Source organism: Neurospora tetrasperma (assembly GCF_000213175.1).
Source record: "Neurospora tetrasperma FGSC 2508 unplaced genomic scaffold NEUTE1scaffold_6, whole genome shotgun sequence".
In the NCBI taxonomy this organism is placed as follows: domain Eukaryota; kingdom Fungi; phylum Ascomycota; class Sordariomycetes; order Sordariales; family Sordariaceae; genus Neurospora; species Neurospora tetrasperma.
The window spans coordinates 1,664,008-1,690,983 of NW_009799104.1; the positions used below are offsets into that span (position 1 = coordinate 1,664,008).

At 51.8% G+C, this 26,976-nt stretch overlaps 8 protein-coding genes across 8 annotated transcripts; 4 read left to right on the forward strand and 4 right to left on the reverse strand.

The window, feature by feature from the left end:
* Nucleotides 1-1,257: 1,257 nt before the first annotated feature.
* NEUTE1DRAFT_68924 (uncharacterized protein) lies at nucleotides 1,258-2,887 on the forward strand (the record flags this gene model as incomplete). The annotated part of the gene is made up of 1 exon (XM_009856020.1): nucleotides 1,258-2,887. The coding sequence occupies one exon, from the start codon at nucleotides 1,261-1,263 to the stop codon at nucleotides 2,767-2,769; it is 1,509 nt and encodes a 502-aa protein (XP_009854322.1).
* A 322-nt stretch (nucleotides 2,888-3,209) lies between these two features.
* Nucleotides 3,210-4,816, reverse strand: NEUTE1DRAFT_131902 (homogentisate 1,2-dioxygenase; the record flags this gene model as incomplete). Its single annotated transcript, XM_009856021.1, has 2 exons — nucleotides 3,210-4,690; nucleotides 4,749-4,816. 2 exons carry the CDS (start codon nucleotides 4,814-4,816, stop codon nucleotides 3,355-3,357), a joined length of 1,404 nt encoding a protein of 467 aa, XP_009854323.1.
* Nucleotides 4,817-5,999: 1,183 nt separating this feature from the next.
* On the reverse strand, nucleotides 6,000-7,349 carry NEUTE1DRAFT_118148 (uncharacterized protein; the record flags this gene model as incomplete). The annotated part of the gene is made up of 3 exons (XM_009856022.1): nucleotides 6,000-6,477; nucleotides 6,564-6,747; nucleotides 6,846-7,349. The coding sequence occupies 3 exons, from the start codon at nucleotides 7,034-7,036 to the stop codon at nucleotides 6,310-6,312; spliced, it is 543 nt and encodes a 180-aa protein (XP_009854324.1).
* Nucleotides 7,350-8,145: 796 nt separating this feature from the next.
* On the forward strand, nucleotides 8,146-12,046 carry NEUTE1DRAFT_96063 (uncharacterized protein; the record flags this gene model as incomplete). Its single annotated transcript, XM_009856023.1, has 5 exons — nucleotides 8,146-8,525; nucleotides 8,601-9,346; nucleotides 9,450-10,016; nucleotides 10,130-11,467; nucleotides 11,573-12,046. The coding sequence occupies one exon, from the start codon at nucleotides 10,660-10,662 to the stop codon at nucleotides 10,963-10,965; it is 306 nt and encodes a 101-aa protein (XP_009854325.1).
* A 3,153-nt stretch (nucleotides 12,047-15,199) lies between these two features.
* NEUTE1DRAFT_131906 (uncharacterized protein) lies at nucleotides 15,200-16,028 on the forward strand (the record flags this gene model as incomplete). The annotated part of the gene is made up of 3 exons (XM_009856024.1): nucleotides 15,200-15,376; nucleotides 15,691-15,706; nucleotides 15,844-16,028. The coding sequence occupies 3 exons, from the start codon at nucleotides 15,200-15,202 to the stop codon at nucleotides 16,026-16,028; spliced, it is 378 nt and encodes a 125-aa protein (XP_009854326.1).
* Nucleotides 16,029-17,962: 1,934 nt separating this feature from the next.
* On the forward strand, nucleotides 17,963-18,759 carry NEUTE1DRAFT_96064 (uncharacterized protein; the record flags this gene model as incomplete). The annotated part of the gene is made up of 3 exons (XM_009856025.1): nucleotides 17,963-18,166; nucleotides 18,238-18,423; nucleotides 18,497-18,759. 3 exons carry the CDS (start codon nucleotides 18,025-18,027, stop codon nucleotides 18,502-18,504), a joined length of 336 nt encoding a protein of 111 aa, XP_009854327.1.
* Nucleotides 18,760-20,822: 2,063 nt separating this feature from the next.
* Nucleotides 20,823-22,048, reverse strand: NEUTE1DRAFT_68937 (uncharacterized protein; the record flags this gene model as incomplete). Its single annotated transcript, XM_009856026.1, has 2 exons — nucleotides 20,823-21,251; nucleotides 21,402-22,048. The coding sequence occupies 2 exons, from the start codon at nucleotides 22,046-22,048 to the stop codon at nucleotides 21,047-21,049; spliced, it is 852 nt and encodes a 283-aa protein (XP_009854328.1).
* Nucleotides 22,049-23,091: 1,043 nt separating this feature from the next.
* Nucleotides 23,092-25,248, reverse strand: NEUTE1DRAFT_68939 (uncharacterized protein; the record flags this gene model as incomplete). The annotated part of the gene is made up of 2 exons (XM_009856027.2): nucleotides 23,092-25,015; nucleotides 25,202-25,248. 2 exons carry the CDS (start codon nucleotides 25,246-25,248, stop codon nucleotides 23,092-23,094), a joined length of 1,971 nt encoding a protein of 656 aa, XP_009854329.1.
* Nucleotides 25,249-26,976: the final 1,728 nt, after the last annotated feature.

The following is a 26,976-nucleotide window of genomic DNA, read 5'->3' on the forward strand; positions in this document are numbered from 1 at the left end:
GAAGGAGACTTCCGGTCGCCGCAACGTGTGTACACTAAGGAGCAAGTCTAAAGAAATTGGATTGGATCTGAAAAAGCTTGGACAAAGATGATGTTATGATGGCCATGGTGGTGGTTCTGGGAACAGATGGGATGTTGCAGTGGTCAGTATGGAGACGAGGTAATCCCAATGGACTTGAATGTGGTGAGACAGATAACGGCCAAAGCGATCGACGACCAGAAGAGGAAGGTGGGTTAAGTGAATTGGACTACGTGGAGAAATGGAATTGCGTACCATAGTAGATGTACAAATAGTCAGTGTTTGGAAAGAGGATTTATAGATTGGGAAAGTCTATTCCCGCTGTGAATCCGAGGCACCTTCCCGACAGCGTGAGTGGGCTACTGGGACCAGGGCAGGCACTGCAGCTCTATGGGTGCCCTGGATTGGACACCCCTGGAGCTGTGAATTTCAGTGGGGCTTTCACCGAACGAGCGCTGGAGCTCGATGCCCGTCAGGCCACCCCCAGTCGGAGGAGGGTCTGGCCTTCCATTCCTCCTTTTCCTCTTTTCATACCTATTCAGGTCCCTTCGTATCTGCCCTGGTGCCTGGGCTCCCATCACATGCCGGTCGCCCCGTCCCGACTCCGAACCATCAGGTCGTTTTCTTTGACATCAAAAGGATCAGTCGTTTCCTGATCTCGCTCAAAGGTTCGTCGTTTCAGTTCTCAACACGGTCAACCCTGCAATGAGTACGCTTCGCTAACTCAAGTCTGTCTCTAGGGAATCCGGCTTCTGCGCGATGAGATTCGGGATATGCTTACCGCTAACTTCAAGCTCCAAGTGTGGGGAGGGCAAGCTAGGTACCTAATTTCAGCTTCTACACTATTTGTATGATCTTCCATCGAAGGCGGCAATCCTCAGAGATCTCGATGGTGACATGACTAGTGTACCTGTTCGTACCAGCAATGATCGACGGGAAAGACGCGGACCAGGTGGAGTGTGGGTTGACGGGAAGGTCCAAAGACCCCATCGTTCGGTGGAGATAGCAAGCGCTGCGGGATGAACTCCGTGGGGTTGATAGGCCTATTTTAGGGGTCGGTGTTCAGCTAGATACGTCAGCTGTCTCACATGAACAGGATGGAATTTCCCTTCAGCTTGGAAGAGCGAGTAGTGTAGTACGAAACTGATGACTTGCAGCATAAGACCGCCCAAGTCTAGACTACAGTTCAAAACCTCCAATCCCCCAATGCCTGTTGCTTGCCGCCAAAGAAATCATTAAACAATGGACGAACGCGCCAAGACCCGAGTCACTCTTCCTCGAGAAAACCCAACCCCGAGTTACTGGCAAGATCCTCCGGACGATATTGCCGACCAGCGCACCACCAAGGACCTTCCAAGCCATGTCGACATCATTATCATTGGGAGCGGCATCACGGGCGCCGCGATAGCATGGAACCTCCTAAAGGATGTCCGCCCCGGGGAAAAGGGGTCCAGAAACATTGTCATGCTTGAGGCCCGCCAGGCCTGCTCTGGCGCAACTGGTCGCAACGGTGGACACACCAAAGCCGCCTCCTACCGCTCCTTTCTCGAGCACGCCTCTCTCCTCGGCACTCCAGCCGCGGTCCAGATTGCCCGCCTGGAGTACGATAACATCCAAGCCATCCACGCCTTTGCCAAAGAGCACAACATTCCTTGCGACTCCAACCCCTGCCACACCATTGACATCATATACGACCAAGCCCAATGGACCGCCGCCCACGAAGCCGTCGCTGCTATGAAGGTCGCGTTCCCCGAAGGAGACCCAGTAGCAGAGTACACCTTCCACTCCCCGGCCGAAGTTCAGTCCAAATTTCATTGCGCCCTTGACGCCGGCACAATAGCCGGCGAGCCACAAACCCTCTACGGTGGCGTCTCCTACCCAGCCGGGAGCATTTCCTCCTACGCCTTCACCACTGGTCTCCTCAAGCTCTGTTTATCCCGTGGCCTGAACCTGCAAACCAACACCCCCGCCACCTCCCTAATGAAAAACCGCGACGAACGCACCTGGACCGTACGAACCCCTCGTGGAAACATCTGGACTAAGGACATCATCCTCGCCACGAACGGGTACACGGCCGCCATTGCGCCTACCTTCCAAGGTGTGATAGTCCCTCTGCGCGGACAGGTCACGGCGCAAAGACCGGGTAGCAACCTATCCGAGAAAGGATGTCTACCGACCACCTACAGCTTCATCTACGATAAGGGGTACGAGTACATGATTCCACGACCAAAGGGAAGTCGAAACGAAGGGGACTTGGTCATTGGTGGTGGGCTAGTGAGGGCTAAGGAAGAAGGGCTGGGGGAGTACGGAACTACGGATGATACGACTGTTAACGAGGAAATCAGCACTTACCTCAAGAACACTTTGACGAGGTACTTTGGTGGTGGTGGTGGTGGTGGTGGTGATCGAAATGGGAACTGGGGAGACGATCACCCAGATGGAAGAATCAAAAAGGAGTGGACGGGAATCATGGGGTATTCTCCCGATGGATTTCCAATGGTCGGAGCAGTCCCGGGAGAGAACGGGTTTTGGATGAGTTGTAGTTTTCAGGGCCATGGGATGGTGTTGTGCTGGATGTGCGCAACGGCATTGGTGGAGATGATGGAGGGGAGAGATAATGAGGAGTTGAGAGGGTGGTTTCCGGAGGCGTTCAGGGTTGGGTTCGAGAGGATGAGGAAGAGGTTTCAGGGCAGGTTGCATACGAGTGTTGCGGTGCCACCGGGGCCGGCGGTGGGAGGAGGGTCTGGGTAAATGACATGAGATGAGTTGACCGATATGAAGTTCTGAGAGATATGACCATGGTAAGCCACGAAGTTAAATGCTATTTTACATACCTAATGTATAATTGATATCCTTTGGGAAGGGTTTTCCAAAATACCGGTTGCTGGCCGTTGTTCACTTACACACAGGCATGGGAAGCAGCTGCTTGAGGCCCACCGAGCAATCTTCGGTTTCCAAAAATGCTTGTGCCCAAGCTCTAGCTTGATTGCGAAAATCGTCACTTACCCTGCACTTTTTCGCCGCCAACTCCCAATGGCGCCAAGTGAGCAAAATCCAAACGCTCAACCGCGGCTCGATAACCCCACAGCGATGCAGGATCCGAAGACGCCAAACATATTAGATTTCGAGTGCCATGGCATAATAATCAATTGTTCGCTTAACGACTGCGTTTGGTATAGTCTTCCCATTCCCCTATCAAGTCCTCTGCTTATCGGTATACTCCTTCTTTCACAACAGCCCGGGCACCCATGTCCCATTTTCATGTTCACACCTAGCCAAAGTACCCCTCAAATCAGTTGTTTCCCCTTCTCCCTCCATTTCCCCTTCCTGCTCTCTTCACAACAAATGCCCCTGCCCCTTCTCGCCCTCCGGCATGCCCTTCCAATGCACCTTAACCCCACCCCAACTATGCTCATTATAATCCTCCTGCACCTTGTGACAAGTCTCGAGTCCCCAATCCGTCACACCCACCATCAAACAGCTCTCAAACATAAACGCACAACTCCCCTCTCCGACCTTTTGCGGTTTCAGTTCAGCGTTCCTCGCCCCTTCATAACTCGCCGCATCGGGGCCATGTCCGCTCATGACATTATGCAAACTCGCGCCTCCCGGAACGAAACCCCCCTTTCCTCCCTTCTTGGCATCGTATGCTCCAGTGATCAGTCCCATGAACTCGCTCATCGTGTTGCGGTGGTACCAAGGTGGGCGGAACGTGTCTTCCCCGACAAGCCAGCGAGGAGGAAAGATGACAAAGTCGGCGATGGCGGTTCCCGCGTGGTCTGAAGGGGCGGAGAGGACGGTGAAGATGGATGGATCCGGATGGTCAAAGCTGATGGAGCCGATGGTGTTGAATCTACCGAGATCGTATTTGTAGGGGTAGTAGTTACCGTGCCACGCCACAACATCAAAGGGGGTGTGCGGCTGCTTGGTCTCAAAAAGGGTGTTGTTGAACTTGGCTGTGATGGTGTAGCTGTTGGGCCCGTCGAGCGCGATCGATCCGTGGTCTTCGCTGAAGCAGGCAACGGGAGCTTGGAAGTCGCGCACGTTGGCGAGGCCGTTGCTGCCGATGGGGCCGAGCTCGGGGAGCTGGAAGTGCCCTTGGTAAAGCTCGAGTGCGTAACCGCGGACGGGACCGGAGGGGAGGAGGACTTGGTAGCGCACGCCGCGCGGGATGACGGCGATTTCCATGGGCCTGACCAATAGCCAGCCGAACTCGGTGCGGATGTCGAGCACGCCGTCTTGGGCTACAATGAGAAGGTCGCCGTCGGCGGAGTAGAAGGCTGATTGGGCGGACATGGACTTGCCGGCAGCGTAGATGTACATGCCCAGACCTTGCTTGAGGGTGGGGTCGCCGGCGCCGGCGACGAGACGCAGGCCGGAGACAAAGTCGGTGTCGGATTCATGGTCGAAGGGGTCCCATCGGAGTTGGTTGGGAATGTAGTGCAGTCTGGCTGGCGATTGCTCAAGTACGGGCTCCTGACCATTACGTGGAGTGGCCTGGACGAAGGGCGGGTGCGAGCATGATGGCAGGATGCGGTAGAGCCATGATTGTTTGTTCTCGTGACGGGGAGCTGTGAAGGCGGTTCCGGAAAGCTTCTCGGCGTAAAGGCCGAGAGGAGGCTTCTGGGGCGAGTTGTGGCCGATGGGGAGAGCGCCGGAGACGGCTTCGGACCTGGAAGTTTGGGTAAGTAGAGGTGAGACTTGAAAGTGGAAGAGAAAACGAGACTTACTCTAAGTAGGAATCGAAGCCATTCTGGTAGCGGTACTTTTCCTTGAAGTCAAAGTTGGTGACTGGCATTTTCACGGTTGCTTCTATGAATCCAGCTTGAGTGTACCTCTAGTGTAGGTATCGATGGTTCGAGAAACTGGAATGTTGAGGTGGAAAATCACGTCAAGGGCAGAGCAAAAGACGGAGGGCTCGAGAGACAAGTTATCTCTCTCCGTAAAGCAAACGAAAGCCCAAATAACCCATCCATTTTGTCTGTTGCCGAGGTCACATTGCTACTTTCGTTTTTCGTCATCCTTTGGTGTCGTGCTTGTGCCTCGATGCAATCGTTCTCTAAGTTTCTTAAATTCCGCCCGTCCAAGACCGCGATGCAAGACCGCCAGTAGCCGAAGATATGCGGTCACTAATTGCGCCGGCCGAGTGGGGATCGTAAACCCGGGGGGAAAGACCTTTCTCCACATAATTCACGTCCCCACTGGTTTCCCGAGCTCCACCATATCTTGCACTAAACTCTGCATCGACCCCGCTTCCCCAGAATCGATTTTGGCTAGCTCTGTCTTTCCTCGGTTTGTTCCATGTTGGAACTCTTTTCCTTTTTTTTTTTTTTTTTTTTTTTTGACGACAGATGTGAAGGAAAAAGTTTGCGGCCGAGCCTACGACACACTCACTCAACTCATATCTAGGAATAATAAAACGAGAACATGGACGTTTCATCTACCTCAGCAATTCGAATTTCGAGGGCCTGGAAGGGCGGGTTAAGTAACCCCCGGACCGTCGAACGCTCCATGGGAGACAACATGAGGCTTAATTGAAGGGAACAACAAGCTCATCCTGTAGAAAATCAGGAAAGCCAGAATCCAAAGGTGCAGAAACGCACTCTGTCAGTTGAGTAAGTATTGCGGCAGTCGGAAACCATGTACCTGGTCGCCGGAGACCTTCGGCAACCATGTATTCTAAATTCAGGTTTTCGGAGCCCATACGGTACACCCATTTTTCGAACATCGTCTCTGTTCTTCTACCACCCGATCCCTCGGTACAAACCACTTTTGTGGAACGGATGACCCATCCATCAGTCACCATATTTCATCCGTTTTGATCACCCCGCAAAAAAGATCTGAATGTTGGTCAGGGGGCACGTCTCAAACATGAGATTCAGGTATCATTGGCGCGAGATCTTGGGGATAGTGTACGTTAACGTCATAGGTGGAAGACTTGAAAGTAATGGACAGTAATGCAAGGCACAATGGCATTCAAGTTACTGATCACTATGACACAAAAGCAGTCGATCTAACATGGCTGAAAGTAATGTGCATTGTCAAAAGCATGTCCGACACTACTTGTTGTCCTGTGTCCGCTGCTCTTGTTGACCCAGCCAGCTGTTTCCTTACGCCAGAAGGGCACCGAAAGAAATAGACGCTGACGACATGGAGGATCAACCCCAGTCTGCCATTAGGGATAATTATATGATACAGATTAAGATCCTGTCGTTGTCATCATCACCGATGAACCCCGAGACAGGGATAGCCAGTGCAGACCATGTTGGTCTGGACCAGACTGTGAAGGGCTTAGGCAGCCTCTTCCTCGGCGGCGGCAGCCTTCTTCTTCTTCTTGGAGGAGCCGCCCGCGGGTTTGGGGCCAGCGTTCGTCGACAAGTGTACCAAGAGCGATGTCCATGACTCCTCCTTGTCCCACTCAAAGCCCTTGAGGTATGGTTCGGGTAGCTCATCATCCGGCTATGAAGCACATCAAAGAGTCAGTCAAAGGAATCTCCCTTGCTAACACATGGATCAACAGGTGGTGGTAGTCAAGAAAGTCTTACCCTCTTCTTGAACGACTTGTGGATGGCATCCATGGCGTCCCTGATGGTTACCCCCTTGAGATTTCGTGCCGTTACGTGCAACCCCGTCTTGAAATAGAGGTCAATCTTCTTGACTGGCGGTGTTGTGAGCATCACCTTAAGGTAGTCCTTGTCGTCTATCGACGTAGGCGAGGTGTTGACCTTCCTGTCATTGAACAAACAAGTGTGAGCCATGTATCTCGAGTGTATCGAGGTGTCAGGTCACGGCATAGCCTCTGGGACCGAGTGCTTGGCAGGACTTACCACCCCAACATCTGCGTCTCCTTGGCAATCTGGAGGTCAGTGCCCTGAGCCTCCAGGTCGTTGATGTTCATGACCCCATTGGCACTCGAGCTTGCTCGCCGGTGCTTGTGGATGTGGCTCTCCTTTGGAGGTGATGTGGCTTCGAGACCTTGGACGGCGGAGTCGACCTTGGTGAGTGGTTCGCCCGACATGGTGGTGATGGTTTGGTTGGATCTGGCTACAGATGACTAGTGGTATTCAGGCAGTGTGACAGCTGTATAACGATATAACAGCTGATTGATGATGAGGATGGATGGATGATTAACAGTGTAGGATTGGATCTCGCAAAGATGGATACAGATTGGAGAGTGATGTCTGTTGGACAAGGAGAAGAGAAGAGGAGAATGAAAAGTATCTGAATCGAGACGGGAGCTACAAGGTAGATAAAGGGGGGCGGGAACACGACGGAGCACGACAACGGGAGGGGAAGTTCCAATGATGCGGGAGATGATCCAAGGACTGTCCTTCCCTCTTCCAGGCAGTTGCGGAAGGCGAGCTGGTTTCAGTGGTTACAAAAGGGCAGAGGACAGGCAAGCAAGCTGCGAGTACATTTCAGGGTAGCCGTCACGGGTGGGATATGAGTGGTGGTTACACTTGTGGAGATCGTATAAGTGATAGGACTGGATGTACCGATCGGTCCGTAGGTCGGTCTGCGTCATGAGGGAGAGGGGGTTTTGCACGCTCAAGCAAGAGGAGCTGAGCGAGTCGAGATTGGCTCGCGGTGTCTCCGCTGCATTTCGTTCCTGCCTCGCCCAGCGGGGTAGGTAGAAGATCACCTGGTCGTGGGTGGTGCAGGTGGTGGTGCAGAGCAAGAGCGAGTACGAAGTCTGGAGACGGCCGCTTTTGGACGATCGTGTGATGAATACATTATCATGACATGATGGCATAGGCTGACCTGCTAGGACCCGGAGGTACCGGGGTCCTTCCACTTCCTGTCCACTTACACTTCCAACGGCTCTTCTCCAAAACCCCCCAATGGAACCTCCAATCAAAGGGCGGGTTAGGGTATCGCCTAGCAATCCGGGGAAGTCGTGTGGCGGCTCGACACTTGGACGAAAACGAACAAGGTCGGCCCACCTCGCTCACTGCCGTGGTACCACTACCCAAACCACCCCGGTGCTATTCCGGGGGGATTAGCGTCTAACCTTATGATGTCGAGTGCCGGGGCCGATGAGGTCAATAAACCAGATGGCAGACGACCTGATCTCGAGCACATAAAGGATGGCCGACACCCATGATGATCAAGGGAGTTCATTGAGCAGATTGAAACTACCGACTGGCCCTCACCGTCATTCAAACTCGACAAAACCTAGGATGGTTGACCTACGTGCGATTCTCATTGCTTCATCACCCCATCCGATCCATAACAGGCGTGTTTTGTCTTCGTCTATCGTCCCGAGCGGGGCTCCTTCCAGGGGCGGGGGGTTGTGATCTCTCCACCTGACAGGTCAGCCAGGGGCGTCGTGGCCCCATTCCTCCTCATGGCACCCCGGGCCATCCGCTTCGATTGAAACCGTTCGTTCGATATCGATGGATGCGACTTTTTCATTTTGAGTCCAGAGCAGCACTCAGCAGCCGTCAAGGTGCTGTTCAATTCGTGCAAAATGGTGGAAATTGTGAGGGATGAACAGTTGGAGAAAGGTACACCCATTGTTTACCTCAAGAAGTCATGACTGAACTGCAACTGATAAATTCGGACTTACAACTTGAATGCAGTCCGGCACTCCAACTTTCCCAATCATCCGTCTCTCATCTCGAATTCATCAATGGAGATGATTCCGGAAAAAAGCTCCTGCCTAGTAATAAATAGCCTTAGTGACAAAGTGACAGGTTTGGGCCCCTGTCCTATTGAAGTTGGCAGTTGTCATTGTGCGGACCGACGTCAACTCGATGCAGTTAGGGCCGCAGCAGCAAGTGTCTTTCCTGCCGCTGTGATGTTAGTGCATCACTCCCCCGCCTTCATCGCTACTTTCGCTGAGGTAGTTAAGACCTGCCCGGCCGTCCTTTGAGCTTCCACACGGCATGCAGCGAGTGAGGAGAAAGACGGGACGCCTGCCGCCCGGTTCCGTGCATGACGCTGCCGTGTCACAACTTCCCCACTTTCGTCCTCCCGCGCACTTCCCGTCGTCGACATCTCACCAATCGAGCGAACCCCCTCCCGAGGATGTCCTGACCGAAAGCGACCTAGAGCTGGCAATCACTTGGGAGTTCCATTTTGGTATGTATTAGTCTTGTCCTCGAAGCTTACCTAACTACTAGACAACGCCGCGAGTCTCGGAGTTCCAAAAACAGCGATGACCACCGCAACGGCAACGGCAACGGCAACGAAGATGGCGTCGATGACAATCCACTATGCCTTCAGAAAGCCTCATCAAATGCTGTCTCGACAATCCGCACAAACTAGGCCGACCTTCCAATGAGACCGGCGGTCACATCGAGGGCACGCAGCCTGACGCAATTGGGTACGCAGCAGGACTCGCGAACACTACACAAAGTCTCACCAGTTACACAAGCTAAGCTTACCCTCTTTTGTGATCAGACGCTTCTAACACTGAAGTTTCATAGTTCCTCCTTCCTTTGTCCTGCTTATCTCGGCGTTATTCCGCGAAAGTCTCGAAACCAAACCTACCTCTAGCAATCAAAAGAACAACAAACCTCATGGTTGAATCGGCCATCTACGACACTGACCAAGCCGGAACGCGAGTTCCTGTTCTGGAATTTCTCCTACATTCTTGTGGCTCGTCTCAACACGAAAGAATGCGGATATCTTCGGGGGTTGCGACGTGCCATCAAGCCTTGCACATTCCCAGGGACATTACACTACCCAGCGCATTGAACACCCTCGCGTTACCACAGTTCACGTACCTAATGGCCTTCCAGGACGCAAGGTACCCCTTCACAACATTTCATGCAGATGACTTTCAACGCGAATCATAGGTGTGATAGGGATTCAACCCTCGCCAGAGAAGCAGAACCGACACACTCTTACCTTTCCACGACCAAAACATTCCTCCAAAAGAGTGCTCCAACGACGACCATCTCTAATGAACTGCGTTACACCACAAAAAGACTCCGCGATGAGCCAGAAATCATCAGGGTTATGATCTTCAAGCCTCGAAGTCTCAATACTAGGTAGGCTTTGGCCCACACCAACTTTGGCAAAAAGTGGTCTCAGTACTACTTTGTGCCAATCTCAAATCACGAACACTGTGGAGGAGTGATCTAAATCTTTCTTCGGGAGTTAGTGACAACTGAGGGCACACATCGATGCCCTTTCTTTGGCCATCAGGGTCTTCCGGATCGGCAGTGTCCCGGGCCGTCCCATTGTCACATTCCGATTGGCAATAATTCTCAAGGCTGCCATTCAAGCCTCCCAAGAACTCAGCTATGGAGCTTTACAGCACTGGCACATGATCGACGTAACATCTGGAGGATGGCCCTTTACAGAAGTAGATGCCAGCGGCGTCTCGCATTTCGAGCTCGGCAATGTATCCTGAAAAGGACAACGGAAAGAAACAGAATGCCGATTTGGCGTGGGTTGTCCAAACGGTCATTTCTCGACACATTACTTATTCAGCCTACAGGAGGAATGTTATCCAGAAGCTCCGGCGGTAACCTCAGGATGGAAAGTCCATAGCAGGATGGCTGACCATGGAAGATTATAAGTGCGATACATCCATGTGAAGAATGTCGGCTGGTCACTGCCATCCATGGTCCACGGTTTGGCGTCTCACTTCCCGCAACTTGCCTCACTCTCAGCTCGATTTTGGCAGCCATGCGTTCCTTTGCCCACGCCCTAGTGGCGTCCATCGCTGGTGCTCTTGCCGCCACCATGCACATCAACGACTCAACTTTCCAGGACCACATGGCACTGGCTGTGCTGGAGGGTTTGTCCGGGATGGACGGTCAACAGATGCCAGCGGTGAGCGGTCAACATAACCTTGTCGATATAGTCATGTCCAAGCTTGCCACCATCACAATGGATACCGCCCCCACCGATGCTGTATCCGGCACTAAAACATCAACCTTAGGGTGGCCATCCTGCAAGGACACTCTGGCTTGCAACTTCAACTTCCTTTAGAATGTCTCTTTGTCTGACTGGCTCATCTACCTTGTCACCATCCAGGTCAAACTCCTCGGCGGCCAAAACAAAAGCCAGACCCAGTTCAAGGCTATTGCAGGACTAATGCAATACTTCATCGACAAAAATCTTCCCAATCCCAATATTGCACCTTCATACGGCTTCGCTGGTGTCCTTGACGGAATCCAGCGTGGTACGGCCATTGCCCTGGGGAAGTCAAATGACACGTTTGGAAACCCTAGCTCTCCCATGTAGGCAACTTTCCTCAGGAAAGTAAGGACTGGTCACTTCAGGAACAGAGCTGCTCACGACGCTGCTTGGTCTCAGGCTTTCCAGGTAGGCATCAACTATGGTGTTCAGACTGGTGACCGGCTTACCGGTACCACGGTTGTTGTCAATGGTCACGTCGAGATAGCAGAGCGCGCGGCTGTCCTAAATATTTTCGTCGCTTGGAGCATTCTCGCTCAGAGAATGAGGGCGCCATAGGCCGTATCTTCAGCCTGTATGTTCTCCCTTTCCCACCTCATTGCTTGCCATGTTACACCCTGTTATTCATCCTCGCTTTCACTAGTATCTTTGAAACTGACCAGACCAATGCCTCTAAAAGCGCTCCCGTCATCTCCCTGCCTCTGCTTCCCTACGGCTTCACAGCCGATACGTTCATCAACTGGGATCTTCAATGTCTCCGATCCCAAGCCCCTGTACTGTCTGGTGGATGCCGCCTTCAACGACCGTGCTATTGCAGCCCTCAGAATCGAGCCCACTACATTTCTGAATGACATCAACAACTTGATCACAATCATTCCAGCTTTTCTAATGTGCTATACGGTTGGAGCGAATATTTAAGTCTTGGGTACCGGTCTTTGTGTCCAACTGGATGGGCCAGAATGATTGGCAATGAGAACCTAAGCAATGGATGCTAGGCTTGGCTTAAATACAATACAGGGAGCACTGAATGTGAGGTTTGCCTCTTGGTATGGCTCACGGAGGAGAGAATTTAGCTCATTGAAAGTTGTGGTATTATATCGCGATGTGCTAGTTCTGTCGCCCACCTTTAAATGCAAACACCATGATACTCCTTCCCTTTTCCATCAACTTCAACCAACGTCTGCCATACTTTTTTGTATTTCAATGCATACCAATTCTCCATGCAAGCTGTCCGTTATAACTCATCAATCATGAAATATCTCCATCGGCCAACATACACTGCCCTCGACGGCCGGACGAAGATCCTCTAGGCCCCGGGCACCAGTTTATGTCGTCAAATCAAAGTTGGCCCGCTCGTCCTGTCTGCTTCCATTCCATTCCTTCCCAGTGCTCTACCACGAACCCAACCTCTGTTTCTTCTTTGGATATACTGTCCTGATAACGGCATGCAACACGACGCTGACAACCATCAGGATCTCTACCGCTACCAGTCCGATCCAGATGAGATTCAGCCGCTGGTTCTCGTCCCCGGCTAGGGCGGCTTGGATGTTGGCTGGAACGGCCGGGAGTTTCATGTAGGCGGTGTAGCCGGGTGTAGGGATCTGGACTCTCATTGTGTGTGGATCCCAGATGTCGTTTGGTGGAGAGGTTGCTCGGTGGATTTTGAAGAATCGGTGAGTTACGAGTGAGGATTGGGGATCCGGCTGGGTAGGTACCTAGGTAGATAGGAGGTAGGTGTTTACCTCTAGGTGAGAGGTACCTTAGGTAGGTGAGGATGCTTGATATCGGGTGTCGCTGTTGAAGGACTTGCTGATGGCGGCTGGCTGCTAATGGCTGAGGTTTGTTGATTTTAGGCGGAGGTGTTGGTAGAGGCAGGTAGTGTAATGAGCGGGCTGTGAGGTTTGAGAGGCTCGCGGTGCGTGTTGAAGGTTGGAATCGAGTAGTGAAAAATCAGTTAATGTAGGTATGAATGCATTCGTTGCTTGAGGTTCGTATCTGGTTCATCAGTTAGCTCGAGTCCATCATCCAGAGCGACGCCATCGCAGCCGCCAACGCAACTACCCTAATCTGGAAAGCACTCACGTGTAGGCAGGAACCTCTCGTTATTTCACACCTTGAAAACGACAGTAGCAGGTAGGTATCAACACGCAAATAACGGATGAGGTTTGCAGGATATGGAAAGTACAATTCAGACCTCGATGGTAGAATGAATAAAAAGAAGAAGAGAAGGATTCTTTCACGTCCCTCCCGCACTCCAAGCTTTTTCACTGTTGCAAGTTCCCTTGTTCAATGCTGATCGACACCGACATACACCACGGTGCACCGACAACGCTAATACACGTTCCCTTCGTTTTGCTAGGTCAAATACTTAGCGCAGCGTATATGCAAACCACATGGCATGACACCACCCCCAGTACGTTGTGGTTTCAATCGATGTGCCAGTGCCGAAAAGCCAGTGCAAAATCAGTGGAAGTCAGTGCAACTGCAAAGCCAACTGGCGCTAGCACGCTAGTGCCAAAAAGGGTATGTATTGGGCAGCAAGACTTGAAGTTCAAAGGAATTTGGTTGGCTTGAGGGGGGCCAAAGGAAGGAAGGAAAGAAAGAAAGAAAGAAATGGGGCACGAGACTGAGCGATGGATGGCTTTGACGAGTCGAAGTGTGGTGACTGGTGAGGTGACCAACACAGGAGGCGGTGGAATCTCGCTCTTTATGTGAGCGGGATGGTTCAGGTTTTTGTATCTTTGAAGAAGAGAGACTGGACTCGACGGGAGGCATTGGTATTGGTCAATGCCATGATCACGATGGTGGACGGTGTATGGGCAATTGGGAACAGGGCAAAATTGACACGCTGGCAAGAATCTCCGATCATGATTTGCGGTGTAAGCCTCCGAGTGAAGTGCAAGGTTTCCACCCAGCTACGGCTTACTCGGTGGCTTTCTTGAATATCAGAGACAAACGTGGATTGACAGGGTGGAAAACCCAATAAAGTACGCCAAGAATGTTGACGGGCAAGCTGACGGGAGATTAACACCAGGATGTGGAAATATCTTCCACACATATCGTTTTCGATATTTCGCTTTACCAGGAATAGGTACATGAACTCGGCATGGAACATCGAAACTTCTCGCACTAAAGAAATGTATCGTGTCCCACATCCGACTTAGTTCTTACTAGTGATCTCCTCAAGTCCGGTCAAGACTGGAGAGTCCAACCCCTGTACCAATTCCACAACATCGATAAAGCCCATAACCCGACAAAGGACAGTTACTAGTGCACACTCGTAAGCATGCATTCTTCCGGTCCTGTCGATCGCCGTTGTGTAAACCGCAAGTCCCGTCTTGGCATGGCGCCCGTTGACCTTTGCCACGTGCTTTGAGTGAGTTTTCGAAATCTTTGTTCCGGGTTCCCTTGATCTTCGAGTCGAAGCACAGGGGCAATTTATGATGTTCGTGGAAACACCCTGGCCGGGAAGGGAGTTACAAATGCCTGAGGTATGAGAAGTTCGGAGTTGTGCACGGGCTTGATGGGGTATGTTATCGGTCGATGTTTAGTTGAAGCCGTGAGGCTGAAAATGAAGATGGCGATGAATTGAGGATGTGGTCAGTAACAGAAACTGGTCAACCTCCGAGACCTAGCTACCAGGTGAGAAAGGCGGAAGTGTTTGGCACAAAATGACTAGGGCAATGACCCACGTGATGGCAGGCAGTCAGCGATACCTGCTGATGGATGTATGGCATCGTTTGGTATAATCTGTATTGTATCGAGAAACTTGAAGGGGTGCCTCCACGGCTGAATAGAGTACCTGTAGGACTATGAAGTTGAGAACCTGAATATTCACAAGGTATAAAGTCGGAGCAAGTAAACTTGCGAAGGAAAAAGAATGATAGAGGTAATTATCCAGGGTTACGTCAAATACAAGACAAACTCACCTCGAACTCACTTCATGAAGCAAGTGTAATACTGCACTTTGCTCATACCAAAAAACCGTAATATTATCCTCCTCTTCCTCAACCCCCCCACCATTTTTACCTCGGACTCCTTTCTGTAGAGCAACCCCTCCCACTTCAAATACAACCAAGTGAACTCAACTTCCAGCCAACACCCCACGACTCTTCGACTATCTTATACCTGGTAAAAGTACGCCTTCCACTCGCCCTCAAACATATACTCCCTCTCTCTCTAGCTCTCAAGGTTTTCAACAAACGTATCCCGTCTCCGACGAAAAGCATTTCGGCACCGCGCAACGCAACATCACAGAGCATCAGTCAAGACCTCGAGAAAAAAAAGACTCGTCAAAGCCATCAACATGATTGCGTGCCTGGAAACGTTGTACGAGCTCGTCTACGCCGTGTTGTTTATCCGCATTGTCATCTTTGACGCGCTTCGAAACCCAGAGAGACTACCCGGTGAGAGCGAGGTGAGCGCGGTTGAAAGGGGTAGAGGTGGTGCCTATCGCGGAGGAGAACATGGAGGTGATGTGGAGGTGAGGAAGAGGGGAGGAGCTGGACCTCGCTGAGGACCTTGCGGAGGATATGACTATTGAGGACTTTGGGGGGAAGAGGAGGATGTAGGGGATGGGGAGGATGATTTTCGAGCAGTGAAGATCTGGAGAGCATAGGCATCGTCTGGAAGAGGGATCCGACTGGAAGGCGAAGGGGGGCGATATGGTGTCTCTTTGCGTGCTGAGAAGTTCATCGCGATGGTTTCGTTCGATCAGCGATCCATCGGTCTTGGGAAACAAGCGTATGATTTGGAACGAAGCAGGCTATCAGAGGGGGAACCGTTCACCTGGCATAGCTGATGGTCAAGATCGGTAAGTGAGATCCTGAGTGATTCCTCAAGCCAGCGTCAGCATAAGTTTTCGATGACACGAAGGCGTAGGGGGGACTCAGATTCCCATCTCTACTTTACCTCAGCCCAAACGCCAAAGTTGCTAACTATCTTATGCAGCTGCAGAACCTTTTCCCAAACGACATAACCTCGTGCTCCCCAGAACGGACTTTAGGCACTCTTGGAGATCAATGGGCGGCACTGTACGGGAGGATGACGTGCGGGCTTCCACTGGTGTTGATGATCTCGTCAATGCAAGATCGCTTGAGATGGACTGGAGCCCTCATCCGCATGGTTACCTCTAATTAGGTACGTGGGAGTTAACGTCGGTGATGGTCTGTAGGTATCTGCCATGCATTTGAAGGCCTTGTAAGTCTTTCACGATACCCAGAGTCAAGTCCCACATTCAGCTGGCCAAACTTTTAGAAGGCGGTTCGGTGTGGCTCGTTCGATGACCTTTCGGGATCTTGATTTCAATGCGCTTTGTGAGTTGCCTTCAAAGTGCCGTGCATGGGCTGAGAAGTGACTTCGATCTGGTCTGCACTCTTGGATCTTCTTCAAACGATGGTTTGGCTTGTCATCTTGGCCAGCAGATACCTATGTCTGTCCATGAAAAAGCGCCATATCAACAGCTGAAACCAATACTTGCCTTCCACATGTATATAAGTGATCACTGTCACTTAAGATCCCAACCGACCGACTTGTTTCGACATGCTCGGCGTTTCAAGTCCTTATTACACTACTGCTCGTATTTGTAGTGTAGACGCAATGCAAGGAATCGTCAGGTTATTCGACGCCAAAGAGGAGGAGGAGGAGGAGGAGGAGGAGGGAGAGAGTGCTAGGTCAAGCTTTTCGATGGAAGTTGAGAGTCCAGAGTCCACGTAATCGATGAGTGATTTGGAAGAGGTAACCAATCGGTCTCTGAACTTGCATGATGTCCGAGTACGAACCAACATCTGTATGGGTGCTGGATGACTTTGGGTTCTGTGCCATCCATAGAAGCATAACTCGCTTCCAGAGAGGTTTGTGGTCAGTTATGATACAAGACACGCAGAGAGTTGAGACATCTCGGCATGATGCGACGCCAAAGCGGGGACTCGTTTGCGTCGATATCATTTGGGCGGATGTGGAGCCATTCATTTACGCCCTAGTGATAGTGGCCGAGCCAATGCCAAGCTGCCAAGCAGCGGTGGATGCCGTAATCATGCCAAGTATTGCAACCGCGAGGGTTCAACGTCAACGACTCCACGGGGAAACCTCAGCTGAGGACGGTGATATGCGGACGACTCGTCAATGCCTCCCCTGCGGACCCCCATGCCGTGCCTTCTGTTGTGGTCCCTTCTGTCTTGGCGGGCAGTGGTCAACAAGTCGATGCGTAGGGAGGCGGTGCTACGAAGATGGAAACAACAAAGCCACGCAGCTTCCTCCATCTTGGTATGTACTCCACGGGACACTGACGAGCTGGAGCTTCGCTTGCGAGCTGGGCAAGCTGGGTCCGGCGGCGGCCTCCCCCCCACTTCTTCCACTTCATTCTTTCACCCCTCAATCATCACCAGTGTTTCGCAGGCCGCTTCTAGAGGTATGGAATCTGGAACGGGAGTAATGAGATGGAGGCTAGAGATGACGCCAAGTAGTGTAGGCATCCCCTGGTTTCAATGCCAACACACGATGCCGAATGCTTGACAGGGTATCAATACCTAAAGGCGTAAAGGACTTGGAAAGCTCACACACACCCGCTCACCATTGGTCTCTATTCTTCACCAAGATCCGCCAGACCAAGTACCTCGAATTACAACAGTCCAGATCTATCAAAAGTAACATCTACGTTGCAGAAAAAGGCAACGCGTCCACGCAACTCAACTGGTCCAAAAGGGGGGCTGTTTGCTCCGTTTGGCTTCGTATCGGCTTGTGGAGAATAGAATGCGAGGGTTTGAAGTATCAAAACTGACCTTTGAACCTTGTCACCTGGAAAGTGGTGTTGTACATAGTGTAAAGTGGGATGGAACCAAACAGGTCGAGTGTGGAGACAGGTCGTGGACCGCATCATGGCGTAGGTCTTCTTCTGTCATACTCCACGAGGAGAGAACCCTGATGGGTGATGCCTTCCCTTGCTGCGTCCAAGCGGTTGAGGCGGTCAATTGGCCGAGCCACGTTGATGGGAGGCCGTTCCCCGTCTCCCTCGTGTATAAGAAGGCGGTTTCCCCTTCTCCCAACTTGCACTTGGTTGTTCTTCTAAACTTCATCCACAAACTTGAACTACCACCACATACCCAACACCACCCCCAAACCAACACTATCAACATGTCTTTCCACGTTACCGCTGAGGATGCTCGCATCGAGGTGCGCGATAACCGCACCATCCTCTTTGCTCGCCTCCGCCGCGAGGACGGCGAGTGGAACGACGCCAGCTACGAGCTTGACCAGATCATCGGAAACAACGATGGTAAGTAGTCCAGGCTATCCTTTATCCTCAGCATCTTTCAGACAGTATCTAACATGGTTACTCGTCTTTAGGTCACTTCCAGTGGGGTGGTCAGAACTTCACTGAGACCGCCGAGGATATCCGCTTCCACCCCAAGGAGGGTGCCGCCGAGCAGCCCATTCTCCGTGCCAGGCTCCGTGACTGCAACGGCGAGTTCCACGACCGCGATGTTAACCTCACCGAGATCGTTGAGAACGTCAACGGCCAGTTCCAGGCCAGTAAGTCTACTTGCCGTCCAGCCAGCACTGATGTCGAAACGCTCAAGTAACTGACAAATTGCTCCCCCACCAGAGTTTTAAATGACCCGGACGCACACGCGAAGAAATCCGTTGCCGGCGGCGCATAGGGACCGTCGGGATGTCATGGGGAATGAATAGTCGTAAAGCATAATCTTTAAATGGTACTAAGGGGTACAAGGTAGACATTGGACACGATAGCAATGAAAGCCTTGTACAAAAAGCAAACAAACATCGACTGCCTCGCACATACGTAGACGTGTATCTTGCACTGGCTTGACTCGGTAACCAGCATGATAACCAACGTAACATCTAGCTTGCACTTGACACCGCGGGTCTGGGGCAGCTCAGCTCGTCAGGCCTCAGGGTGGTCGACGAGGGGAAGTGGATCGTAAATGGAGACCGACATCGTAAGGAGTGGACATGTGGAAGGGGTTGTGGTGGAGAGATGTCGAGCTTGTGTCCCTGTCAGCTTCGTCCGACGTCTCGAGATTCGAGACGACGTTCATCTCATAGCATGTCGTTGGAGATCCCCGACTATACCCTTTTCTGTTGTGCGGCCATGATAGCTCGTGCTGACCAAGTTCTCCTACTGACAGTTTCCTGGACTGTGGAGGCTCGTGGCCTGTGAACCTGGCTTGATGTTTACGGCATGCTTGTTAAAACCGAAGCATGTTTGATTATCAGACAGGGGCGAACGACGGGAGAGGGGAGCTCCGCTTGAGTGCTTGCAGAGCTTCTGGGTGTTCTACCATGTTCGTCTCATGTCGTTGGCAGCTCATGAAAGCTCAACAGCTTGTTGGCCAGTCACAAGGCGCCATGGAAAAGGGGGTGAAGATTGACGAGGGGCTTAAAAGAGGGGCTGAAGAGGGGTGCAGTCTTTACCCCTGCAGTTGCAACACCCCCCGTTATGCTGTGATCCTACCCACTTATTGCACAGCCAGTCGAGGGCCAGATTTACAGGCCCATACTGGGACTGCGAACTGCTAGTTGCAACAATAATGGCCGAATTTTTGTAATATTAATAGCAACATACAGAAGGGTCGAGTTTTGGTGGAAGTGAACACTTGTACCCCTATATCGGTGTTTATCGATCTATTATTCCAATCCGTCAACGGCCCTCCATTGGCCCGAACGCCTAGGCACATACTTCGGGTTCGTAGATTGGATCTCACTTGTGCAAACACCCTACTATTGCAAGATAAATCACTGCCGGCATCGAGTTGCATTAACATGGGTAAAGACTGTACATACATGTAGAAGGGGTTGTGATGGACAGGAGCGAGGGGTCGCTGGTCGAGGGGTTGATCGTCCACTGGACCCTGGAAATCCACGGTGACGGTGTGATCACCATGCTCGACGGTGTGTCGGTGACTACACTACACGTGTCTCTACCGGCGCTGTGACGTTGGCGGGCTGGCGAACGAAACCTGACCCTTGCCCATTGCGCTAGCACTGCCGCTGCCGACCGTCTCACGTCCGTCACGTGGGTATCGCTTTGAACAATCGATAAGGGGCGCGATAAGCGACAAGATACGTTCAACTTGCCCGACATGACTGACCTGACGGCAACAATGTCGCAGGTCGTTTAATTCGCTGCTGAAATTATAAGGCAACAAGCAGAGGAGACATTCAAAGATGTGTCAGAAGCGCTTGTTCGTCAAGTATGAAGAGATGACTGCTCCAGAAGCCCGGAAGCCCTAGCTGAGGTCTATGGAATGCACATCTCGTCGTCCCCAACCGGGGCCCCAATCACCTCAGCTATCGGCTCAACCTCTTTCCATAGCAATGCCCTCCTTCCTCAGCAGTATTCTGCTCCTCCTGTTGCAGCCATCCTTCCACATACAGCGTGTGTGCCTTCTTCGTTTCGTGTGGGGAAGAAACAGGTCTGAGGTATAAATCAGGCATGCATGCTGCAGCTTGCTCCAGTTCGTTCACTCCATTCAGTTTCACTCGCACGTACTAACAATACGCTCGTCATGGAAACAATAGACATTGGAAAGGCATAGTATATCCCCTCCTTTCGATTGCTGATCCTTGAAATCCAAATTCATATACCGGGTGCACTCGAAATCAGTCGGTGTGATTTTCTTCACCCAATCGTGGGTCCAATAGGATGTGTCGTTTGAGTGACCCTCGTGGGTTCAGCAATGCGCTCATTATCTTGTAGGATGCCGGCAGTCATGGTCCCCTCCGATCATCATCGAGTCACCACCTCGCGTCTCACCGAACAGCTTCACCGACTAACGAGTCAGAACCGCAATCTGGATGGATGGATGATTTGCTGATAAGAAATTTGCCAGTCTCGCTGTCTTGGCTTTCGCACTCAGGCAAGTTCTCCTTTGCAAACCTTTGCTTGTTGTAAATTTCGACATGTTGGATGATCGAGTCGTTAGAAGAAAAATCGTAGGAAGCTATTATACAAAGCTACTTACCAAAGAAAAAAACTAAACAAAAAGAACAGAAAAGGGAAACACAAGTTATCAAGCCCTTCGGGGGTATATCCAACATTGAACTCCCACTCCTCTCCCATCTATTATATTTACCAACAACATCCTTCCCTTTTCATACCGCACACAATCCTGCTCAGTCGAGTTCTTTCACTCTACTTTCTCTCCCTGACAACCATCTGCCACTTGAGCTTCACTTCATCTTCCTCCTCCGCTTTCTTCGGCCCAATCAACTGTTCCCTCTTATCCATCAAGTTCTCTTGCATCGTCTTCTCCCCCCTTCCCGTATGCTCAATAGTAACATAAAGGTAGCCATTTCCCCACGCATACTCTCCTCCACCACTTCTGCCTTTCCACGTGCTATTCATCATTCGCGGCCGTTAGCAAGATGTCTCTGATTCAGCATCTCTGCTTGATTTTCGTAATCCGTCTCGCTCTCTCTCGACATGGGAAAACAACGGCGGAATAATCAAAGACTACCAGAGGAGGAAGAAGAAAAAAAAGACTCACCAATAATCCATAATCAACCCTCCCGCCCGCGCAATATCCGTTCCCAACACCGCATACCTAAGTCCAGTGACACTCCTCACATTAATACTCGCAGTATTGATCGGTCTCGCGACATCTCTCCCCTCATCCTTGTGAATACTAATCAGTTCCGGACGGTGCGCCATCATGGTGACGACGAAAAATGCATCCTCGACTTTGGGTCGCTCGTTTTTGTGCCAGTAGCAGGTTGGTCCGGTTGGTTCCGAGGCTCTTTTTCCTACAATGGTGGTGGTGGTGTCATTCCTACCGCCGCCGCCGCCGGGGCCATAGGTGAAATACCAAGGAGGAAGTTCATCGTCGTTGTCGTCGTCGTCGTTGTTGTTGTTTCCAGCCTCGCGTTTAGCGTGTTCACTAGCTTTGTAGGAAGCCAGCGCTTGTTCAGGCGTCATGCCTTTGCCTTGCTGGACATCATCGACCCATTTGGCAAAGGAGAAGCCAGTGATTTGGTTTCCGTTGTTGTTTCCCACTTTGGAGCCATCAGCCGGAGGGGGGTTGCTCCAGGTATAAGTTGGGCCACCACCGTAGGCACCTGGACTGGGGAAGGCGGTTGCTGAGAGGACAAGAAGGCTTAGGCAGAAGAGGAGGAGGATGGGAGTATTGGAAATCATCGTTCTCCAGATTGGGAAGGGCTGGTGTGCTTGTTGGTTTTGTTGCGTGATCAGTTTATGATCTTGATGATGCTGATGATGACAATAATCGCGTTGCTCAAAGTAAGAAATGAGAAGAAACGTGAAAGAGCGTATATGTCGCAAGGCCACAGTTTGATTTCTTCAGACTGGAAGGTTGTTGAAGGTGTTACGAAGGAAAACGAGTGAATGTGGGAAGATCGATGAGTTTGAGTTCTCAGAGCTAGAGATTCATGGCGAATAGAGTACCTAGGTATACTCGGTATCCACGACTTTCGTCGCCAAATATAGAGTGCATGTGTTCACCTCTATTCAGCGTCTATTCAGGCATTGTCAACAAAGGGTTTGTTTGTGGAAGTTGTGCTTGGCGGGTAACACAACACTGCAACCGCGTTATACATTTAGAATAACCATTTGCACGTACATTCTTCAAACAATGATTGCTTTTAGACTTGGGACGGCAGCACTCCGAACTCGCGGCCGTTCGAGTCATAAGAACACTCGCCCCCTAGCGGATGTCATACTCCAAGCAGGTGTAATGTATGAAAGGATTCCGAAAATCATGTTTGCAGATGACCCTGGCGCCGTGAAGGATTGTCAACTGGTAGTAGATGAGTAGAATAACTTGATCCGGTCCGTCAGTAAGGAAGCACGAGGGTGGAATGATTCTCTCCGCGCTCAGAAAAGGCATATTTCACTGACACGTTAGCCCAGAGAATGTTTAGCAGAACAAGGATTATGATGAATGCGCCTTTAGCAAGACAGAAATAATAATACTAGTTTTTTCCCAGTCGGCTCACATCCGATCGCTCTGAAAACAGTTCATACTTACTATGGTATCCTCAATCATCATGCCATTATATACCCAAAAGACCTTTTAGCATCGGCCAGTGTTCTGCAATCATCCGCCCCTTACTGTACTTTTTTTATCATCCACATCGTAGCAACACCGTATCTCGTAGGCTCATCAACTCTTCAACTAACTACCAACCAAGAGCGTCAAATCCACCAAACCCAAGCCCCGTTCACCTTATGGGCCTAACATTCAGCTTTTGCCCATTGGCCCCCGCTGTCGCCTCCCTAACCTCGTATACACCGCAACCCCCGTCCGAATCTCCCAAGAACAGGAACCCGCCATCTATGGAGAATGACAACTCGGTGACCTTGCTCAACGCCTCCAATTGCTCATACCCCTGTTTTGGTGCGCTTTCCATGATCCCAGCTTCTGGGTCCGGCCAGCGCCACAACTCTGTCCCGGTCATGGCATCTAGGATCACCAGGCACCCGCGGCCACCAAAGTCAATCCCCGTCGCATCGCAATACGCTACATATCGACAGTCAGGACTGACACACGATATTGCGTTGGGGATGCGGAAGGTCTTGGTCGAAGATGCCGAAAAGTCCCACACTAAAACATGGCGATAGGGAACAGGGACAGGTGCTAGATTGTATCCATGCCCACCGCGGGCGGCAGGGATGGGTACGGCGCGGTATGAGGCTGGGATCCAGATAGAGACGGCAACCGAACCGTAAGTTGCTAGACCAGACGGCAAGGCAGTTTCAAGCTCTGTATGCGCCCAGGGGGTCACACACTTGTATGGGGTATGAGACGTGGGTTGTGAGCCATCCGTAGGGTCCCCGACGTCCCAGGCTACGAGAAGCGTTTCGTGCTCGGGAGGAGGATGGCCGGGACGAGGTGGTCGCGGTCCAGAGGCGGCGACAAGCAGGGGACCGGTTGCAGAGAAGGCAAGCTCGGGGTACTGGGGAATAACCGGGAGGTTGGCTTTGCGAAGATCGATGGTGCGGCTCTTGGTGAAGGGTTTCTTGCTTTGGGAGACGGAATAAAGATCGATTGTGTCGGCGTCGCCTGCATAGGTAACTAGAGGGCTGAAGCCAGCTTCGTAAACACTGGTCCTAACAGCGGCCCATCGGTCTGCTTTCTCGATAGTTTGGAGCTTCTTCTTTTTGGCCCAGTCCCATACTTCAAGGGTATCACCAAAGCCAGTGGCAATGGCAATCATTGTGGCTGGCTCGGAAAGAATGGCGTGACTGCGGACAAAGTATTCGCGCGAGCGAGCTTGGGCGGCTGTATAGCATGAGAATTTGATGGTGCTCTGCAAAATCCCACTTCCAACAGACCACACCTTGATGATGTTATTTCCATGTTTGCTGGCAAGCGTGGCGGAGGTGGTCGAAACGTCAAAGTAAAAAACAGTTGGATCCTTGGCAACCTTATCGTTCGAGATCATGTGTTTCCAGGGCACCAGATCGATGGCGGCAGAGCCCGCTCGTGGCCTTGGCTTGGGCTTTGATCGTTCCTCACTCGGCGTGGAAAATGGATGTAGAGGAGGCGAGGGGAACAGAGGGCTTGAGAGTGGCGCAATAGCATCATTCGACATATGGTCGGGACCCGATGATGTGGCCTTTGATGATTTGGAAGCCTGAGAGAGGCGAGAGGCCGAGTAAGAGGAAGTGGCATCAGAACCATCAAATGAACCCTGAGAAGAGACGCGGTGTGAGTTCTTGACGAGGGGAAGTGGTGGAAGGGGTTTGGTAATGGGGGGAGAGGACGGGGGATAGAGGCTGTAGCTGGCAGCGGACTGCGACGGTCTCCTTGTGTCCGAAGCTCTCGAGTCTTTCCGGATCGATGAAGATACGCTGTTTGACGATGTTCTCACCGAGTGAGCGGATCTTGGAACGTAGACAGGGTCGTTGTAGTCGGACAGCGGAGTCCAATGCTGTCCAAATTCCACCTCCTTGGAGTCGGCAAGGTAGGATGACTGCGACGGCGACGGCGAGAAGCCACCACTCGATGCCACCTTGCGCCGCTGGTCATGCGGCTCGTTCCAAAATTCATCCCGTTCATGCCGCTCATGCAGCGCCGGCGAGTCGCGATATCGAGGGGGGGATTTTGGGAAGCCTCCAGTTCCTATGCTATGCAGATGTTCCCTGTGCGAGACAATGTATGTTAGCCCATGTGCAGTCCATGACGTTTGTGACAAACATTCCCAATTTCCAATCCCAAATTCCCTGTCCGAGACAGTCGGCATGGCCCGCCGCTCAGATTCCCGAGCACGTGTCGATCCAAATCAAACAAAGCCATGGTCTGTGATGTGTCAAAAGTGCTTGACTTACGCCAACTCTTCGATATCCGCAGCGGTGGGGTGGGTGAGGGAATCCATTGCGGGTATGCACGTTGTGCTTCTTGGGAAGGGCGCTGTTCGAAGGCTCCCAGTTGGGTGATTGAGGACGACGATCCAATGCCGTTCAAAATGAGGAACTTGGTGCGTTCCAGTGGGGATAAGAAAGACGGATATATAGGACACGGATCGGTCGCGTGGACTGGCAAGACAAAGCGGTTATAGGAGACTCGTGTGCCTAGTGTGACTGCGATGTCCTGAACAAGGACAACAGCAGACGAGCCGTGGAAGAGGGGGGTGGGTAGGTAGGTAGGTGTAAGAGACAAGAAGACTCGGTCCGGGGAAGCTGGGGACGGGGAGGGGGGCGCAAAGACAAAGGGCCACGGGCATGGAAAGGTATGGCGGGCGGGTGGTAGGCGTGGTAGGGTAGGTTAGTGGTACTTTGGTGGGTAGAGAGGTACCTCTATCTCTGGTAAAATCCGAAGACGCGGGAGTGATGTGCACCTAGGTAGGGTTTGAGTTTCCCTTAAGTACCTAATGCATTGAATTGATTTGCATATGATGGAGCCGAGTAGAGGGATGATGTTGTAGGGATGCGTGGTCACTGCGCCCGCCCTGCACTTTTGCGCCTCCAGTCTTTGGCCTGGCTGCACTCCCGTCTGCAAATAGGATGTCCTTCCTTCTACTTTGCGTGTAGGAGGAGTGCTAGGCCGAGGTACCATGGAACCTAACCCAGAGGTAGTTCGGGTATTCGGTCCAAATCGGTTCAGGTCATTTGCTGGTCGATATGAAGGCTCAGAAGGTACATGTGCAAAGTGCAAATGGGGACATCGAAAGTGGAAGTCGAGGAAGTCCAGAGCGCACCAACAGCGTCGTATCGATGGCACTAGACTGCACCACTGCATCCACCCCAAATGCTGGGGGATATGGGGCCCCGGGGGGAAGGCGGGACGAGGTCAAAGCGGAGTGACCCACTCCTCCGCCTGCTGCTGCCATGGACCCCCTACCAACGGGGACCAGGTGCATCCGCAGTGCAAGAGTTAGGTTCCCATACTTCAGTTCCTTCTTTCCACGTCCTGGAGACGATCCAAGTCTCAATTAGGTGCCTACCTGGGCTCTACCTTTCTTGATCTACCGAGTTCCACCCTGAATCGAATGATGTTCAACGAGAATTGAAGGCTCGTTGGCCCTTCATTTGGCACGTACTAAGGGAGCCTCACTTTGCTTAGTGAGTACCTAAGTAGTGTATTGTACACTAGACGAGCTCGACAAGGCCCAGGGTTGGCGGCTGAAAAGACAAGTAAACGGATAAGCCAATCATGTTCTCATTTTGGTGTGTGATCTCGAGACGGCGCCATGGAGCCTGCTTATGTTATTGTTTCCCCAATCCAGTTGCAGCAGCGTTGCAACTGTGATTCTTTTGACAGCCGAGAACCTCTCCCCCTCCATTCATCCATCCCATCCACCAGGTCATTCCCTGTCTTCCGTCTGATGTTTTGTTCTCCGCACGTTCTTCGTCGGCTTCAGTTCCGCTTTCTACCACCTGCCCAGTCGGATTCACACTCAGTTCGTACTAGAACACTCGACGCACTTGCGCATGCCTGCGTTAGCGCTGGCAAGTAGGGCATCAATCCCCGTTAGTGACCGTCAAAAGGGCAAGGACTAAAAAGGCTCCATCCAACTCCATCCACTTTCCCCAGTCCCGACGTTGTGGTTGCTAGACTAGACTATCCTGTGGTTGCGAGCAAACCTCAAGATTTACCTCCCTGT